Genomic DNA, 18,367 nt, shown 5'->3' on the forward strand with positions numbered 1-18,367 from the left:
AGTAAGTCTGATGAGTGTTTTGCGTCCAACCCTGCTCACTACGTCGTGTACCCCAAACTAAACACTGCTCTTATTTCGAAAGAACAAAATACGTATTTCCGTCACTCGTGTAGCTGTTGCCTTGATGTCGCTAGCTAAACAAACATGGCTCTGCTTCATTATCAGACCACGGACCTTAAAGATACGTAGGCATAGGCGACGATTCGTGAGAAATGTGCCAAACATGAAGCTGTAGATGTATTATTTAGTCGGTTAGCTTAGTGTAGCCTTTTGTGACCGTGTTTACACACTGCTAGCCCCCCAGTGGGCTAATGTAAGCTAACAAAATGGACCTTGGAACAATGTTGTACAATAATCTAAAGGATGTTACATGGAGCACGACGTCCTTACCATTAGATCAACTTGTCAGTGCTTACAGGATGCCTCAGATTGTCAAGCTGGATAACGGTTAGTAACTTTCTGGCACTACTAACTAGCTGGGTTCAGTTTTCTTTTGCTAACGCTGGTGGCTAAGCTGCTAGTTAGCAGCGAAGCCGTTTGACAGACACATTTGTGATGTTGATTTGTTTCATCTGGTCTCGTTAATTTTCTGCAAAATTGTGTAGTTAACATTAAAAAGTTGGTGTTTGGTGGCAATGTCGTGCGAATCTCGTCCATGAATGCCCTGTATCTTCTCTGCTGTCACCCTCCAGACATCTGAGTGAAGGTAGTAAGTTAAAAACAACTACTGTCATAGCAGCAATAACACATGCAGGCATCAGAAGACTGGTGTTTGTGTGTGCACGGCATTATAAAGGGCACAAGGGACGATTGTGGCAGGATGAGTCAAGTTTGTTGTAAAGTCAAGGCTGAAAAAACATGTTTGGCCTCAACCTGGGTCCAATGAAAGACACACTCGAGCAAAACAATACAAGATAACACAGTAAAGTTAAATGTGGACCTAGAACAAAACTACATTTAACAGTGCTATTATTATTATTTGATCAGGGAGTTTATTTGATTCATGTACTACAACAGATGTTTCCCCTGGCAGCTGTGTACCAACACAAGCCTGTTGATAATAATCATGGTTACAATGAGAAAGTAAACCATTATGAAATATCAGCAATAATTATAATTGTGTTTTCAATCTTCCCCTTGTGTATTGCACTCTGCTAAGCCTCTCCTGCAGAGTGCATTGTATTTTTAAATGTCAGTGCTTGCGTTTTAGAGAGGTATGGATTAGGGCATTAGTCATTCTCCACGGAGGGTAGTGATCTGAGTGTGTTGACTAATCCAGTGCCTTGGCTACAGCCTGTGAGGCTCACTGGTGCTATGAAAAAGGTAACAGTAATAATAGCATTCCTCAGGATACTTACTTTAATGTTTGGCATAGTCATTGAAAATATGTCTCAACCACGGACATCAGCTCATTTCAATGCTGTGCGTCTAGTCAGGCCAATTCATACCATAAATGACAAGGTGTGTCACAACTCCAATTATTGTTTTGCAGGAGTCATGATGCAAGTGTCATGATGCAATCATTTAACATTTCTACTTACATTTCATAGACCTAATATGGTGTTTTTTCCTCTTCTGTTCAACTGCCCCTCAAAATCCACTTAGATCTTTTGGGATTTTTGGCTCAAATGTTCCATATTTATATCATATGATGAGGGCTGCATGATGTTTGCTCTTATACCTTAAATTAATCTAATGTTTTTCCACCATGATGCAACAGTGACATAATATTTTATGTTACATGACAGTTGTTGATATTTTTTTTTTGTCTATTGCACCTTGCAGAATTATAATGTTACCTGCATTGTAAGGTCTAATCAGTGTTTTGCTTGTTGTTTTCATTCCCGCAGGTCAGTTGGTTGAAGGGCTCAGAGACAATGACTACCTCTTGATTCATTCCTGCCGTCAGTGGACGACTATTACTGCTCACAGTCTGGAGGAGGGACACTATGTCATTGGGCCCAAAATAGAGATCCCAGTGCACTATGAAGGTGAGCTATCATCTGCAGGATGCTTGATGCTGGATTTGCTTGACATTGTCTTGTGACGATGCTCTCTCTCTCTGTATATAAGCGGATGAGATGAGATGAGATCTCTGTATACTGTATGTCAAAACCAAAAAGGTCAGCCACTTCAGCTGACAACTTTGAATTTGGGGCTTCTAGAAAGGATGATCAGAACCTGTGCCGCAACACTTAAATATACATAAGACATTTTGAGAGGCGTTTTGGTGTAATAATGTCAAAAGATCGTAGGAACAATGTGTACCCTTATCCCAAATCTATTTTTATTGATACTTGAACAGAAAAGTACAACCCATGCTTAACTCTGTCATTTGCATTGACACTGTATGTATTTTCCTATTTTAGGTCAGTTTAAGCTACTGGAGCAGGACAGAGATGTCAAGGAGCCTGTGCAGTACTTCAACAGCGTGGAGGAGGTGGCCAAAGCATTCCCTGAACGGGTATACGTCATGGAAGAAATTACATTCAATGTTAAGGTACATCTAATATGCTCAAGGCATTATTAGGATTGGTTGTGGATTATGTTGTGTTTTGTGTTATGACTTCTATTTGTGGACTATCAATACGATGTTATTTACTTCTCTAGAACTCTGAGAAGTATGAAGTAACCCCCCCCCCCTGGGAGAAATTCAAGTTTGACACAGCAGCACAGGGGGAAATGTAGTGCAAAAACTACAGAAGTGTTAAAATACAATACAAAATTATAAAGACATAACAAAAACTATAAAGACTATAATGAAAAAATATACACTATATTTAGTAAGGTGTGCAAAAATATTGTAAACTGTGTATAACTAACTGTACATGTTAAATTATTGCAAGGTAATTGTTGGGATCAGTTTTCTTTTTGTTCTCCCTAATTTCATCAGCACTTTCCCATGTGTCATGTGTTTTTACAGATGGCTTCAGGGGAATGTAATGAAGACACTGAAGTTTACAACATTACACTAAGCACCGGTGATGAACTGACATTAATGGGCCAGGCTGAGATCCTGTACGCCAAGACCTCCAAAGAAAAATCCAGGTTCAACACCATTTTCAAGAAGATTGGGAAGCTGAACTCCATCAGTAAGATCGGTCGAGGCAAGATGCCTTGCTTGATCTGCATGAACCATCGCACCAATGAGAGCATCAGCCTGCCTTTCCAGTGCAAAGGCAGGTTCAGCACCTGTAGTCCACTGGAGCTTCAGATGCAGGACGGTGAACACACCATCAGGAACATTGTGGAGAAAACCCGTCTACCCGTCAATGTCACAGTACCCAGCAGTCCACCCCGCAACCAGCACGACCTCCACCTCATCCGCGAGGGTCATCGCTACAAATTGGTCAACATTCAGACGAAAACAGTGGTCGTGTGCTGCATTCTGCGGAGCAACAAAATTATACCCATCCATTTTCCCTTTCACATGGCCATGCCGAGATTTATTATTCCAGAGGAACTGCTGCAAGGAGAGCTGTGGCTGGATACCATGGTACATCGCTGGTTCTCCTTCTGCCAGGAGCAGTTTGACATAGACGACTATTCTCGTGCCGTCAGGGATGTGCGGACAGACTGGAACGACGATGGTAAGAGCCCGAAGAAAAGCAGTGGCAACGGTAGCTGCAGCGGAGGCAGCGGCGGCAGCAGCAGCAGCTCCAACGGGTGTCACAACCACATGCAGATTCCCAGCTCCTTAACTTACGCCCGTGATGAACTCACCCAGTCCTTCCACCGACTGTCTGTGTGTGTGTATGGCAGCAACCTGCACGGTAACAGCGAGGTCAATTTGCAGGGCTGTATGACGCTATGTGGAGATTGGGCTCTTCTGCCCTCTGATAGCGTCCCGTCAGACTCGGGGGAAAGTGAACACTTTTCCCCCGAGCTGTTGGAAAGCACAAACCAACTACCATCCCTCAGCAAGTCGGACGTTCCCTATGAGGAGCTGTGGTTGGATCACTTGAGAAGTCAGATCCCGAAACCTTCAATAAGTGAGGGAATTCGAGGCCTCAACAACGGCTGTGGTCCGACAGCAGCCCCGTCTTACCCCGTCACTTGTCCTCTTGGTGCTGTAACCAGTTCAGATGTGTCTCTTACTCCACCACCGGTCCCACCCAAGTCTGAAGCTGTGAGTATAATCTTTTCTACTTAAAGTTATAATCCTTAAGATTTCAGTCCTGGTTGATTTGGAAACACCCATGGTTACTGCGGTAACAGCAAGTACAGTTTAATACTACAGCAAACACTCCTTGAGCAGCGTCTTTGTCAGAAATACCACAAGAACATCCGGAGTATCAGTTTACAGCGCAACCAAAGGAGTTAGCATTGTTTTAATAAAGAAGTCATTCAATAATAGTTGCAACTATGATTCATATTTCAACACACAGAGTGAGCCGTTTTCCACACAACAGCAGGGCAGAGTAAAGTTGCTTACCTTGCTGAGTTCTCTTCATTTAACAGCTAACTGTGGCTGTTTCCTCTTATTCCACTACTCTGGAATCTACTTCTGTAAGATGCATTTTTGATGTAAGGTCACTGTTAGCACCAGCCGTGGTGGCAAATACAAATCTTGTGGCTGATTCACAATAAAAGTCACCCCTAGTTTTGCCAGTTGAAAGCTTTTAATGTGAAGCTGCGGCTATAGGACGCTCCGTTACTACAGCTCGTTGTAAGGAGTAACAGTAAACAGAATGAATGCCAAGATTGCACTGATTTCATGCATTCCTGTGAATCCCTCAGACCAACTGAGTCCAATGCTGCAATGGCAGACTGCACCAACAATAAAAACTACTATGTAGAACGATAATTTGTCAATGTAAATACTCTGAATGACTATTGTAGATAATATATAGTATCAGACATGCATGCAACACTCTTGTTTTGCTGTCAGTTTCAATGTCAGTTCATTTCTTTGCCAGGTGAAGGAAGAATGTCGTCTCTTGAATGCCCCACCAATTCCTCCACGAAGTTTAAAGCAGATGCCGTCAGTGCCCATCCTGTCTAAGCCACGGCAGCAAGAGACTCGGTCTCCAAGTCCAACCCTCTCTTATTATTCTTCTGGTCTCCACAACATGTAAGAATTGGAACCAATTTAAAATTTATACTGAGATTGCATAGATCTAGTATCGTATTTTTTCAGCTTTTGTACAACTGCCCTTCAAAACCCACTCTTATTTTGGAATTTTTTCAACTGTCCTTTAAGTATTTAATCTGTCTAAGACACATTTTAGTGCAGACTTAATGCCTCAGGTCATTTCAGTTTCTCCTTAACCCACTTTCTTTTCTTTACACGTCTGTAAAAGCTGTAAAATACCAAGTTTTGTTTAAAATGTTACATATTTCTATCATCTGATGAGGTCTGCATGAGGTTTGCTCTTATACCCTAAATTAATCTTATATTCTTCCACCAGTAGTGGAGCATGTGAGCAAGAGGCGGCGGACCCACAAGAGCATGTGTGCTACCCGTGTAACTGGGGTAAGTCCAACAGCACTGAGCCAAATGCTACATTGCCCAGTGGTAGCCTGCCATCAGATGGGATGTCGTCCAGGTTGTCTTGGCCAAACAACTTCAGTGGAGAATCGCACTGCATGGATGAATTTCTGCCAGCCGGCTGTCGAAGCTACTACAGTTACCCCAGAAAGAGATCCCCAAGCACCCCAAAAACCTGTACATCCAGCCTTGTGGACTTTGATGGCCGAGAGCACGCTCACTGCAGTAAGGACTTCAGTTTGCAGAAAGCTTCTCTGAGTCAGTTTTGCATCAAATCTTCAAGTTTCAATTCAGAAATGTACAGAGACAAGCCCATAGAAGAATCCAACACTAAGCAGAGCCTCTCTTGCCCCATCTTACCACCGAGAACACCAAAAACAAATGCAGCAAAGACGTGCACAGATTCACCGCCAGGGTCAGTCTGTGACAGCGAGCAGGAAACTTCAAACTGCTCACTTACGCAACACGAGCAGGGCACAAAAGAGATATGTTCAATCTCTAACTCATTAACTCCTAACTGTCCGTCCTTTTCTCCCACTGCACAGTGGCAGCCCCCGTCCAACCTGGCTGGTCTTTCTATTGAAGAGGTGTCCAAATCTCTAAGGTTTATTGGCCTGCCAGACGACATAGTTTCTCTTTTTGTGTCTGAGAAGATTGATGGGAATTTACTCCTGCAGCTCACTGAGGAGATTTTGTCAGAAGACTTCAAGCTAAGCAAACTGCAGGTGAAGAAACTCATGCAGTTCATACATGGGTGGAGACCCAAGATATAACTAACAGTATATGACACTAAATCCTGTTATAAAGCAGAGAAAGTCATGCCTTCGGTATATATGCTATGCACACCAAGCCACAAAGAGTTTCTTTTTGTATTATATGAATTTATTTCCTTGTTACTATATTGTGGGGAAGATAGTTGGGTAATATCTCCCAGCCAACTTAAAGTCTGTGACTGCTATTAACTAACTGAATGGAATCATTTGGCACTTTCGTGAAGACATTTTCGTGTCAGCTACTTAGTACTTTTTCACCCAAAGCCTATTAGTGTTCATGTTGTTACACAAATCCTAATTTAAGCCAACAAATTTAAAAGTCAAACGCTTAATAAGGACATTGCTTCTGTTCGTAAAGGGAAATATCACAACATTTCTGCTATTTCCAGGATTTTTAAAAGAGCACAAGAACCACAGGATGGACTATAGTATATGCTGCTTATTTACCACATGAAAAAACCAATGTAAACAACATTTACATTTTATAGTGGATACACAGTTTGAAATTTGGCTGGATTAGGTTTGTGTTTTTATTTTAGTAATAAACAGCTTAAATCTCAAACATGCAATTATTTAGTTATGCAGACGTATAATGTACGCACTGTTTTTAAACTCTATCGTGATAGAGAATGCTGCTGCAAGTGCATTTCTAAACATGAATCAAAACAGTGGATTTATTTCACTACTTTTGAATGAAGTCAAGAGCTGCCTACTGCTAACAGGTATTAAGATATACTTGTGTTCTTTTAAAAATCCACCCCATTGAGTTTTCTTAAACTGTAAGCTTGGTCTGCAACAGTGAACACACTACTTTTCCAAATGGAAATAGCCCATCATGAAAACCTTATCTCTGAGCCCGTGGTATCACACTGATGTACAATTCATTAGAATATTAATTAGGAAAAGTAAGATAGGGGAGCTACGGCATTACTGAATATGACTTGATTTTACAGCTCTAAACAGATAATAAAAGAATTAAATTTTTAAAGACAGGCATGTTGGATAAAAACACAAACATGAGCTTTCAACATAAACTGAGAAGTAGTTGTCTGTACATAAAGCTGACGTCAGGCAAGAGTTGGTTTACTGTCGTATTTTAGAAGATACAGTGTTGCATGCATTTAAACCAACTGGGTTTGTTGACCGAAATCCCATCTGTGATATTCTACTTTGTGGAACTACGCTCGGAAGAGTGAGCCACATCAAATGATCATCACAATCTCTCATGCAGCAATATGTTATATTTATCAACTCTCCTTATGCAAGGTCTTATTTCTATTTGATGCCTTTTTAATCTTAAGTCGAATTAACTAATTGCTTTACTTTGAAACATGTCTGCTAAAAATAACTTGAGGTTGTTTATAACTGAAGAACACTGAGGCCTAACAAAACAATGTCCTCCTTACTCTAAAACTAACATGGAGATAACTAACAAACAGATAATGGACCATGACAGTCTACATAAAATACAAATTATGCATCATGCACTTTGGTAGATTTCAGCCTAATTAGTTGCAGTTAAGGTCATTAAATATAAACCTATAAAAGAAGATTGTCTATGTAGAGACTATATGCACTACACGCTTTTAAAACTAAACTGGTACTTTTCCTTTGTTCTCATTGTATGTATTCTATGTGTCTCCTAATGCAAGAAACAAGTAAAAGATAGCTTTTCTGCGCCTTAACCCAGAGTCCTTAAAAATATATAATATTTCATTTTGGCTTAACATTTTCATTTAGTCAGAGAATATACTCCAATATAAACGTCTCTATATGAAAATCAGGGAAAGATGTTAAACGTGTATTTCCCCTCAGACCCAGAGAGGCACGTAAGCTGCAATTGAAAATGATCTGCGAAAATGAAATATTGGTTTATATTGGTACCAAACATTTTATTTTTTCCTACCGTCTATCCGATTCAGATTTATTTATGCAGCTATTTAACTCATTTAACATAATGCAAAATAATGCAGAGTAGTTATTGTCAGACTGTTTGTGCGGCTGATATATAAAGGTGCCTCAGCAACAGCAGCCGTTCTACAACCCAGGTCTGATCTGTTGGCCAACAGCAGTTTTTTTTCCCCCTCTGACACTTTTTGCAGTGGGGTGTTACATATTTTACTTGATATTTTTATTTTTTATCTAAGTGCAAATTTAATGTAATTTTTTAAAGAAGTGATTACTAATGTTGAAATTAGTTTTATTGAAAAAAAAAAAACGAAGAAAAAGCTTATGTTCAAGTTTTTCTGTTTGTTTTTTGTATTCTGTACAACTTGAGTTCTACTTGGGTTTACAAATCCATGCATTAAAATAACACTTAGCCACGAGTTAAAAAAAATACCTGCAAATCTGTAACACTACATGGACAGTGGCCAAAAAAAATAATAAACCGCTTGTCCAAGTTTCCAAGATTTCCTTGCAACTTTGTCACAGTATCCACATTTTATATGGGGAATGACATGTGACACTTTTATTATATGGTGTTTAATGTCCTATGCAACAGCCATGGCACTGCAAAGAGACCCAGTGAAGGAACAGCAAAAGGCAATGGGGTATTATGTGTATCGGAATTGCCAGAGTGTTAATTTCAGGGGAATAAAAAATTGTGCATGCCAAAATATAACTTTACCTGAATAATTCTGAGATATAAACTGTGAACAACAACTGACCTAGTCCCATGTCTGTCAACTCTGAGCGAAGACTGTATGAATTATTGCCATTGTAACACTACGTTGGAAAGCATCTGGGATAGTATTCAGCATTACTGAAATCCTGAGTTATGGACAGTTATCTCTTGTTTCCTTATTTTTGATTGTATAATCTATTAAAAATGGATTAACAAATGTTTGTGTGTTATTTGTTTAGTCACGCTGCAGTTGAGTACTACTCTGAAATTGGGAATTAAGATTGCACATTTGATCAGTTGCACAGTGTCGTACAAAACCTGGATGATGAAAGGGCTCTGTGCTTAAGTAACATACAATGGGTGATTCAAATTATTAGCTGATAAGGATGCTAGTTATTTGTATAATATAATGCTTTAATAATAATATAACCATAAACTACACTAAACCAGCTAATAAATGCGATTTCATTCTAGTAATAATACAGAGTTTAAAGACCTGTAAAATTAAACAGGGTAAGTATTGTCTTGGAGTCTCCGAGGACTTGGTGTACAACTTGGTGTGACATCTTTGTCAGGTAGTTTGATTGTGTTATTCTCTTTTAGAGCTGCAACAATTAGTCGAATAATCGGTTAGTCAATCAACATAATGCAACTATTTTGATTATTGATCATTTGTCTTAACAGTAAATTGAATACCTTTGTGTTTTGGACTCTCGGTTGGACAAAAGACTGATCTGGCTCTAGGAAACTGATGTTTTTTTTTATGTTTTATGGACCAAACACTTAATAGAGGTAATAACTGACGGATTAATTGATAATGAAAATGGGATGCAGCCCTACTAGGTTTAGTTATAACATGTAATTGATCTGTAATGTCTTTATAGATTAGCTGATTTAATACCGTTGCATTTCAGAAGGCCCTAGTGATATTACAAAACCAGTCAACAAATTGCAGAAAGTCTTCTGCAGAGCTTTGCTGGGTTTCTGAGGTATTTCAGGAGCCAGTAAATGCTTCATCAGTTCTGCTTTGAGGAGCCTTGCAGCTGTTGTTTCCTGCCTTGCACCAGACAGGTTAACATTTCACAGTTCAGAAGGTAACAGCAGTTCTGCTTTTTGTTCTTTGTGTGTGCAGCTTTTTGTGTGTCACATAATTTGTTCTAATTTGTCTATAGTGATTATATATTTAGGACTTGGATAATATAAACTTCAATATGTTTTTTTTTTTTTGGAAAAACAAATTCTACATCTTTGTGAGGCTCACCTACTTGAACCATGAAGTTCCTCTGATGTTTTATAAGGCAGAATCAAGAAAACTCGTAAAGATTGACTGCATTGGTTTCAAGTAATTTCAATGCAGTTTACGCATTTATATGTGTTCATAGATATTAAACATATTACACAAACTTAGTATTAAGACAGCTGCCACACTGTCTTGTATGTGTGCATAAACATTCACATTTAGCCTTTTTTGGCAAACTAAATTGCAAAGGGGAAAATGCAACTGCTACTACCAGTAATATATATGTATATGTATATATATATATAAAAAAAATAATAAATCATTTTTTGCAGCTCATTTTCCATTCATAAAAGACCATCACTCTCAAATATAGTGACATGTCTTTTAATACAGTGACATGTCAGAACAACCAAATCTGAGTTGCAATTTTTTCATAATTTAGACCAACTATTTAATAGACCTTTCTCACAGCAGAGAGCTAAATGGAACACAGCCACCAATAATATAATTACCTGTATTTGTCCTGTAATGACAAGTCAAGCAATACAATTGAACTATTCCTTTCAGGCCGTTTTCCATTTGCCAAAATCCATTTGTCCCTTTTTCATGTCGTTTACCTTCATCTATTAACAATTTTCACTTCTAATCTTTCCCTCACACATACAGAAGGGCTCCTTGGACTCCTTCACTAACACGTGAACAAAGACTTATAAAATGCACATTACTTTGTGGAGTGCATGAACTATCTAGTGTAATATTAAGTGTAATATCACTGACCTCATGCACCACTGCAGAAGTAAAGCTTCCCTTTTCACATGGCCAACAGTTACAAAAATACTAAACAAATGCTATTGACACAGTACATGGAAATATAAATTACTTTAGTATAAAGTACCAAAAATTAACTCATCGCAGGACATTTTAATGGACAGTTTCTGTATGAACTGTGGTACCTTACAAACATTTTTTTAATAATAAGAAAATCCCGGTCCCCATTTGATTGCTTTCATAGATTCGGAAAGAAATCTTAAAATTTTGCTTAATTTCTTTTGTTAAATAAGTTAAGTATTAAAGAAATGACAATGGACCGTGCTGACAGTCTTATCATCAACTCCCCCTGATACAATTTGCATTCTGCACAGAGGGAACTTTTAATATTTCAACCAACGCCAAAACCTGAATTTAACTTTAATACAAACATTTAGCCGCTAAACTGAACCATAAGATACTCTTTATAACCCATAGGAGAAACAATCCTGTTGACCTGCTGCTATTATTACATAATCCTTTCATAGAGAAGAAATGCCATCTTAGACAGTATATTTGGTGTCCTGTTGTTGTGTTTTGTTTAATCCAGACATCATTTTATTTTTCCCTATATTATAAGCAACCAGGATGCTCTCAGGTCACCAGTTTCCCTTGTGTTGTTCCCCTCTGCAAGGTGAAGCCACCCCTTTTCAACTGTCAGACCAAAAATGGATAAAACATTGCTTGACCATCAAGTAGGCGGACCTGGTCAGCTTTTTATAAAACTAACCAGTGTTAAGGCTGCAGATCTGAAACTTTCTCCAAGACTCCATTCAGCTCCAGACAGACCAACCAAATCCTACTCACCGACCGATCCAAGGGCAGAACGCCGCACTGACCCATCAGCTTCCCGAGCATCCATACCAAGGGCAGATCCACTCTCCAAGCCTCCTTCCAGGTCTGTCGACATATCTCATGTACATTGACAAAATGTTCAGAAATATTCAGTGTTTGAGTGTAAGGTCTGCAGGTGAGGCTTGTTTTGCATTTATTATTATAATTAATACAAAGAGTAAGGTTTTTGGTGCAAGAAGCTACCAAATTCACGTAATCCTATTCATGGTTGTTGTGCCTTTGACTTTCACCCAGTGAAATACATTGAATAACCAGCTCTCAAGTTACCAATGTTGGAACATCCATCCAGCACATACTGTAGATACAGATCAGGCTAACAGAATAGTGGAATTACACACTTTTGTGGTTTAAAGACACTGAGTTGGGTCTTTTTCATGAACTGTTCTGCTGTGAGTATTAAAGTGACTAAAGTGATTGTCATATTATATGTGTGTGTGTGTGTGTGTGTGTGTCAGTCATGTCATCTCCAGGCCTGCTGTTCCTGCTATTGATGTCCTCCTGCCTCCCTGTCTTAAGTGCTCCACCCGACACTCCTCATGACGAGGAGGAACTGGAACAACAACCGCATCCCAATCAGCATGCGAACATGGTTAAAAAGCTTGGCAGTTGGTTAAAGAAAAATTTTAGGGGGATTGGAGGAGTCCTTATTGCTAGCATAGAACCAGTGCCAGTAGCTGGAGCACCCATCGCTGGAGCACTCAAAACCCTGCTGCTGGTAACGCCTAATGAAGACCCACTGGACACTGTCAACTCTAACCTTAAAGCTCTCACCATTAAGCTTGACACCTTTAGCGCAGAATTGAAATGGGCTGCCTGGGCAGCTGGTGCATACCAAATGCCAGTGAACAACATAGAGAAAGCCTGGATTAAATACACTGAGCTAGTGCGTGCTAGCACAGGAAATGAGGCACTCAAAACTGATTTCTTTACATTTTACAGCCAGTATGCAGACAGCACTTTGGTCTTGCACCAATTCCTAACAGCTAAATCCCCATCTGTAACACAAAACCTTGGAGACCTCCTGGCTGATAGATTAAGATGTCATGAAAAAGATATTAAAGCCCAGTTTTTGTATTTGAATAAACTTATGTGTAAAGGCAACGTGCTCAATGAGAAGTACTACGAATTCAAAGGCAAAGACAATAATGCCAGGGTTGATACCGCCCATAAAATTGCATCTGAGTCTGCCTCAGCTTTAATCACATCGCACAAGCGATGTATATCTGACAGTGCTGCTTATATTGAAAAGGACATTTTTGAGCGCATTGATGATACCCAAAAACATCAAGAAATAGCAGACAATATCAGGGCATTTTTGGTAAAAACATATGACAGGTATGACTGGATGGTTGTTGCATTTACAACCCAAAACTCAAGGCATAAGCCAAAATTACTAAAAAGACATGATTTGTCAGGGTTTACTGAGGTACAGAGAGGAACAGTTACAGTGGCTGTGGCCAAGCAGGTGAAAGGAGCTCACACCAAGACTGCTACTGTTATAGAAGCCATTAAAAGGTGCTTACCTCAGGGGGTGATAATGTGTTTAGATGTAACACAGAAACTAATGGAATGTCAGGAAACTGTTTTTGGAAAAAGCTTGTCTCAGATATACACAGCAGTGCATGCTTACAAAAAAAGCAGTCATACTTCCACCAATACAGTGGAAGCGCCGAATGATGAGGACTCTGCACTCCCAGAAAGCTCTGTCAGCCTCAAAGGCCAGTCGTCGCTAACACCCCACGTCTTTACGGGGAAATGCGGGACAATTTTTGGGAAGTTTATCATCTTTATTAAAAGTGATGAAGAGATAATGGGAGTAGATCCCTGCTCCAAAAAGAAATGTAGCCAAAATGGTGAGTGTGTTGTTGTGCCAGGCACCTTGATAGCAATGTGTGAGTGCCAGTACCCACACTATGGTGAGCACTGTGAGATGACCTTAGAGACTTACAACAGACAACTCCGGCAGAACACTGAACGCAGAACCCTAACCCCAGAACGACGTCGGAAAGGCACGTCAGCGCCCCCTGGTAACCGTAGATCTCGAAAGAGCACCCCAAGACGCTCTTCTACCCCTAGATCTCGAAAGAGCTCCTCACGGCGTTCTTCTACCCGTAAATCTCGAAAGAGCACCCCACGACGCTCTAGATCTCGGAAGAGCTCCCCACGACGCTCTAGATCTCGGAAGAGCTCCTCACGGCGCTCTTCTACCCGTAAATCTCGAAAGAGCAGCCCACAACGCTCTAGATCTCGAAAGAGCAGCCCACGACGCTCTAGATCTCGAAAGAGCAGCCCACGGCGCTCTTCTACCCCTAGATCTCGGAAGAGCACCAGTGACCATGGTGCACCATCAAGGAGCTCTGCAGAAGGACCAAATGCAAAGTCGTTTTGTGGTTCTCTGTGCAAAGAGAAAGCCACTCCATTTTTGTAATGATTTCAATCTCCTAAAACAAGACCGCCTACAGCGACTGTAGCGGCCCTTTGAGGCTGTACTTGGGCGCAGAAATGCTTTGAGCTAAATGCTAAGATCAACATGGCAACATGCTTTTAAAGACAGTGTTAATGTACTCATGTTTGTCAGGTATAATGATATAATGATGAATTAACAAAGATAAATGTTTAGAGCAAATGGTAGTACACATTAGTACTAATGATATATGGAAATCTATTAATTACATTATTCAATTATAAAATGTAACAGATACATATTAATTAATGTGATGTGCTAACACCTTTGTGTGACCTATATTGCGTACACTTCAGCTTTGAGTTGATAATAAAAGCTAAAAAAAAAACAATTTAATACAATGTGGCTCAATAATAACATTCATAATAGAATATGAAACAGTTGAGTTTAAGAGAAACTATTATTCATTTTCCAACAGCAGTAGTTTAGTGGCAGGCAGATCATCTATTACCTCTCCCAATGAAGCTATTGCAGTTTTGAGATCAGGATGCTCTAACATGTATACTATAATGGATGGTCAGTACATAAGTGTATTATGTTGAAATTTCTATGAATAATGACAATGACAATGCTAACATGCTATAAATAAATAATTCCAGATTGTGCCATGATAAGTTGCACAACAATTTTAAACGATGTGATCTGTACCTGCAAAATATAAAAGATTAATAATGAAGATAATTGTTAGTTGATGAGGGTTCTTGTTTTTGTCAGCCATGTACACAAAGACCTGTACTTTATAATACATTACAACAATTTACAAGTGCTTTGGCTCAGTTTTCACAATGGAGGTTTGATATGCAAAACTCTTCAATGAAAGAGCCACATTTCTCCCTTTAAGCACAAAATGTTGCGTTGACATACAAAGTGCAAAACACTCAATTAAGAATACAGCCAACTTATATGTATATGAGCCCAAACTTGTACCCTGTACATATGTACATTACTCTGCACTTTACTGCTTTTTGCACTTCTGGTTAGATGCTTAACTGCATTTCATTGTCTTAGTACTTTTACTTTGTGCAATGACAATAAAGTAGAATCTAATCTAATCTAATCTAATCTAATCTAATCTACATGCAGAAATGTAAACAAGACATTTATATGAACTGCTCTTTCTGTGATGAATAAATGACCAAAGTGTTGTGAGAAACAAACTGAGCAACAAATCAATCATTATAATTAGCAGAATCAACAACAGCGGCAGCAGAAAGACATATGTAGGTTAAAAAAATACAAAAGGTGAATGGAGTTCTCAGGGTTTATGAATCCATATTTTCCTCTGAGCTGCTGAGTAAAAAGGCAGGGAGGCCGAGCTGGATGTCGAGTTAACCAGTAGGGCTGTTTCTGTCACACAGTGTGAATTCTCTTTGCCCTTCAATGGCCGTAGTCAGAAGTCAGAAGACTTTGTAAACACACAAACCGCACACAAACCAGGCTTCACAAGTTAGTCTGTTCGATACCCCAGTTTTATGTTTTTGACGTGGGGGAAGTTTATTACATTATTAAACGCCTTGAGATACTAATGGAATGGGCAACATATGGACGAAAAACCGATAGAAAATGATGACGCTGATCGTGTTAGACGAAGAGAGAGCTCAGTCTCATGGCTGCTTCATCGAGCGATAACTTGATACATGATCCCTTTATGGGATTTTATTGTATATTTCTTTTTCACCGCAGGAGGGATTAACTCGAACGAACGAAAAAATGTAGATGACATGGCATCGCCGATGATGATAAGTTACAGAGCATAATGTTACAGCCTTCAGGGAGCAGGTATGCTAATGCTATGCTAGCAAACTAAACATGCTGTCAGTCAGTATATACAGCTAGGCTGACAGCTGGTCCAATTTTGATCATGTAAATAGGTCTAAACTATTTCCTGTCGAACGCTTTGGGCTGCGTGGACACCTGTGCAGCACCTGTGCACTTGTGGACTGACAGCATCTAATTATAAGAACATGTGTTCTCATGTTACCGCTAACTGGGTCCAGAGTGCCAGTATCTGGTGTGGTTTATGTGAACTTTATCAAAGAGTGCCTGCTGCTCTGTGATGTTAAAAATAAGGTCTGCCATTTTGTCATTGTGCATCGCCATGTATGACGTCACTTGGGATTGGCTGAACCTGTTTTATTTCAGGACAAAATAATAAAAATAAAAAAACATCCAATGAATTTTAGATTGAAATAAACATTTTACCTAAAATTGGTATTAGGATGCAATATATTAGTACCCTAACATATTGTAAAAATACAAAGCATGACATGCTTAGCTAGGACATGTAGTGACTCTGCCAAACGCCTACAGTAGAAAACTCATCTTTTCATCTATCTAGCTCTTTCTGTCCTCCTTTTTCCATTTTTCTCTCTTGATCTCTGTTCCTATTTCTCTATTTTATTGTCAATACATTCCCTGGAAGTCATTACAACTGACAAAAAAATGCATCCTCACTCTCCCTTGCTGCTATCCCCCTTCCTTCTATGATCTTTCATTGTTTTCCCTCTCAGTCACTCTCCCTCCATCCCTCCTCTCTCGTTTTCTGCAAGTTATTAGTGCTAAAAAAACCCATCTCTGTATTTTTCTCTAAGTCATTAGAACTGACAAAACCTCTGCCTCTGTTCCTTCTGTAAGTCATTAGGACTGACAGAATCTGTCTCTTGTATCGTTTCATGATGAAACTTCAGTGGCTCTTTTGTCCAGCATACCGTTCAGAGCCCTAAAGCACTGCAGGCCGGTTAGTCCCTAAGGTAACAAAGCTTAAAAGCCTGGATGTGAAAGCCTTCAGCTGGAGCCCCGACTGTCAGAGGTTACCATTTAACATCAGCGGGGGACTCGCCAATATGTCACCCAGAGTCTTTTCTAGTAAACGTTCATGGCTGCTGTGTGCAGCACAGCTGTTATCAAAGGAAAGAAGTGTTGTCTTTGGCATATTGTTAGTATACAACTCTACATCTCAGCCCTTTGCCCCTTCATACTGTAAGTCAACAATAACCCTAACCCTTCACACAGCTTCAAGCCTACAACCTTTTCAGTCATGTCAGCGGTAAGGCTATATGGATGGCAATATCAGTCTGTCAGTTGATTGGTCTGTTGGTCCTCCATTTTGGTCCAGAATGAAATAAATAACTATTGGATGGATTGTCCTGAAACTGATCATCTCCCTCTCCCAAAATCTGAATGATTTTGGTGATCGCCTGATTTTCCTATTGCTCTACCATCACTGGGTCAAAATTTCAGTTTGTCCAATACTTTGGTTTATGGCCAAATGCCTGCAAAACTAATGAGATTCCGATTCCGATTCCGATCAGTCTAAGCTGCACTCTGTGTTTACTGTTAATTAGCTAATGTTAGCAAGCAAAAACACTCACCTAAGATTCACAAAATAATCTTAATATCAAGAATGAACTCTCATTATCAACAACCTACTACCAACTAGCTTGGAAAAATACATCCAATATGCAAAGCATTGTGCTTTTCTTTGGTTAAAGGTGTAATAAATCTGATATTTCACCTTCCAGGAAAATGGGAAATCTTAAATGGTGACCTCCAACTCGGGCTGGATATCAGGACCCAGCCAGTAACCAAAATAAGCCAGTACCAAGTAGTATCAAAACTTCACATTTTTGTACCAAAATCTAGAAAAAAAAATACTATTTGTTTTTTCTAACTGATGGTGGGGACTTGTCCAGCACATCCCACAGATGCTCAATTGGATTGAGATCTGGGGAATTTGGAGGCCAAGTCAACACCTTGAACTCATTGTTGTGTTCCTTAAACCATTCCTAAACCATTTTTGCTTTGTGGCATGGCGCATTATCCTGCTGAAAGAGGCCACATAAGGTATAAGAGAACAAATGATTCATCAGACCAGGCCATCTTCTTCCGTTGCTCCGTGGTCCAGTTCTGATGCTCACATTCTCATTGTAGGTGCTTTCGGCAGTGGCCAGGGGTTAGCATGGGCACGTTGACCGTTCTGCAGCTACGCAGCCCTACGCTACAAACTGTGATGCACTGTGTGTTCTGACACCTTTCTATCAGAACCAGCATTAACGTTTTCCACAGTTTGAACTACAGTAGCTAGGGCCTTTGCTCCCCAAGTGCATCAATG

General features: G+C 39.7%; 2 protein-coding genes across 3 annotated transcripts; both read left to right on the forward strand.

Annotated features, from left to right (window-relative positions):
* The first annotated feature begins 80 nt into the window (after positions 1-80).
* garem (GRB2 associated, regulator of MAPK1) lies at positions 81-9,107 on the forward strand. Of its 2 annotated transcripts, none has more exons than XM_035661324.1 (6): positions 81-447; positions 1,851-1,991; positions 2,370-2,500; positions 2,924-4,129; positions 4,920-5,074; positions 5,415-9,107. In XM_035661324.1, the coding sequence occupies exons 1-6, from the start codon at positions 327-329 to the stop codon at positions 6,262-6,264; spliced, it is 2,604 nt and encodes an 867-aa protein (XP_035517217.1). In that variant the 5' UTR covers positions 81-326; the 3' UTR covers positions 6,265-9,107. The 2 variants fall into 2 exon arrangements, with proteins under 2 accessions (XP_035517217.1, XP_035517134.1); XM_035661241.1 differs by having other exon boundaries at positions 82-447; positions 5,412-9,107.
* A 3,142-nt stretch (positions 9,108-12,249) lies between these two features.
* LOC118324239 lies at positions 12,250-14,220 on the forward strand. Its single transcript, XM_035656468.1, has one exon. It carries the CDS (start codon positions 12,250-12,252, stop codon positions 14,218-14,220), a length of 1,971 nt encoding a protein of 656 aa, XP_035512361.1.
* The last annotated feature ends 4,147 nt before the right edge of the window (positions 14,221-18,367 follow it).

The sequence above is a fragment of the Morone saxatilis genome, unplaced genomic scaffold (assembly GCF_004916995.1).
Source record: "Morone saxatilis isolate NCDOM2014 unplaced genomic scaffold, NCSU_SB_2.0 Contig0, whole genome shotgun sequence".
Taxonomy (NCBI): Eukaryota; Metazoa; Chordata; class Actinopteri; family Moronidae; genus Morone; species Morone saxatilis.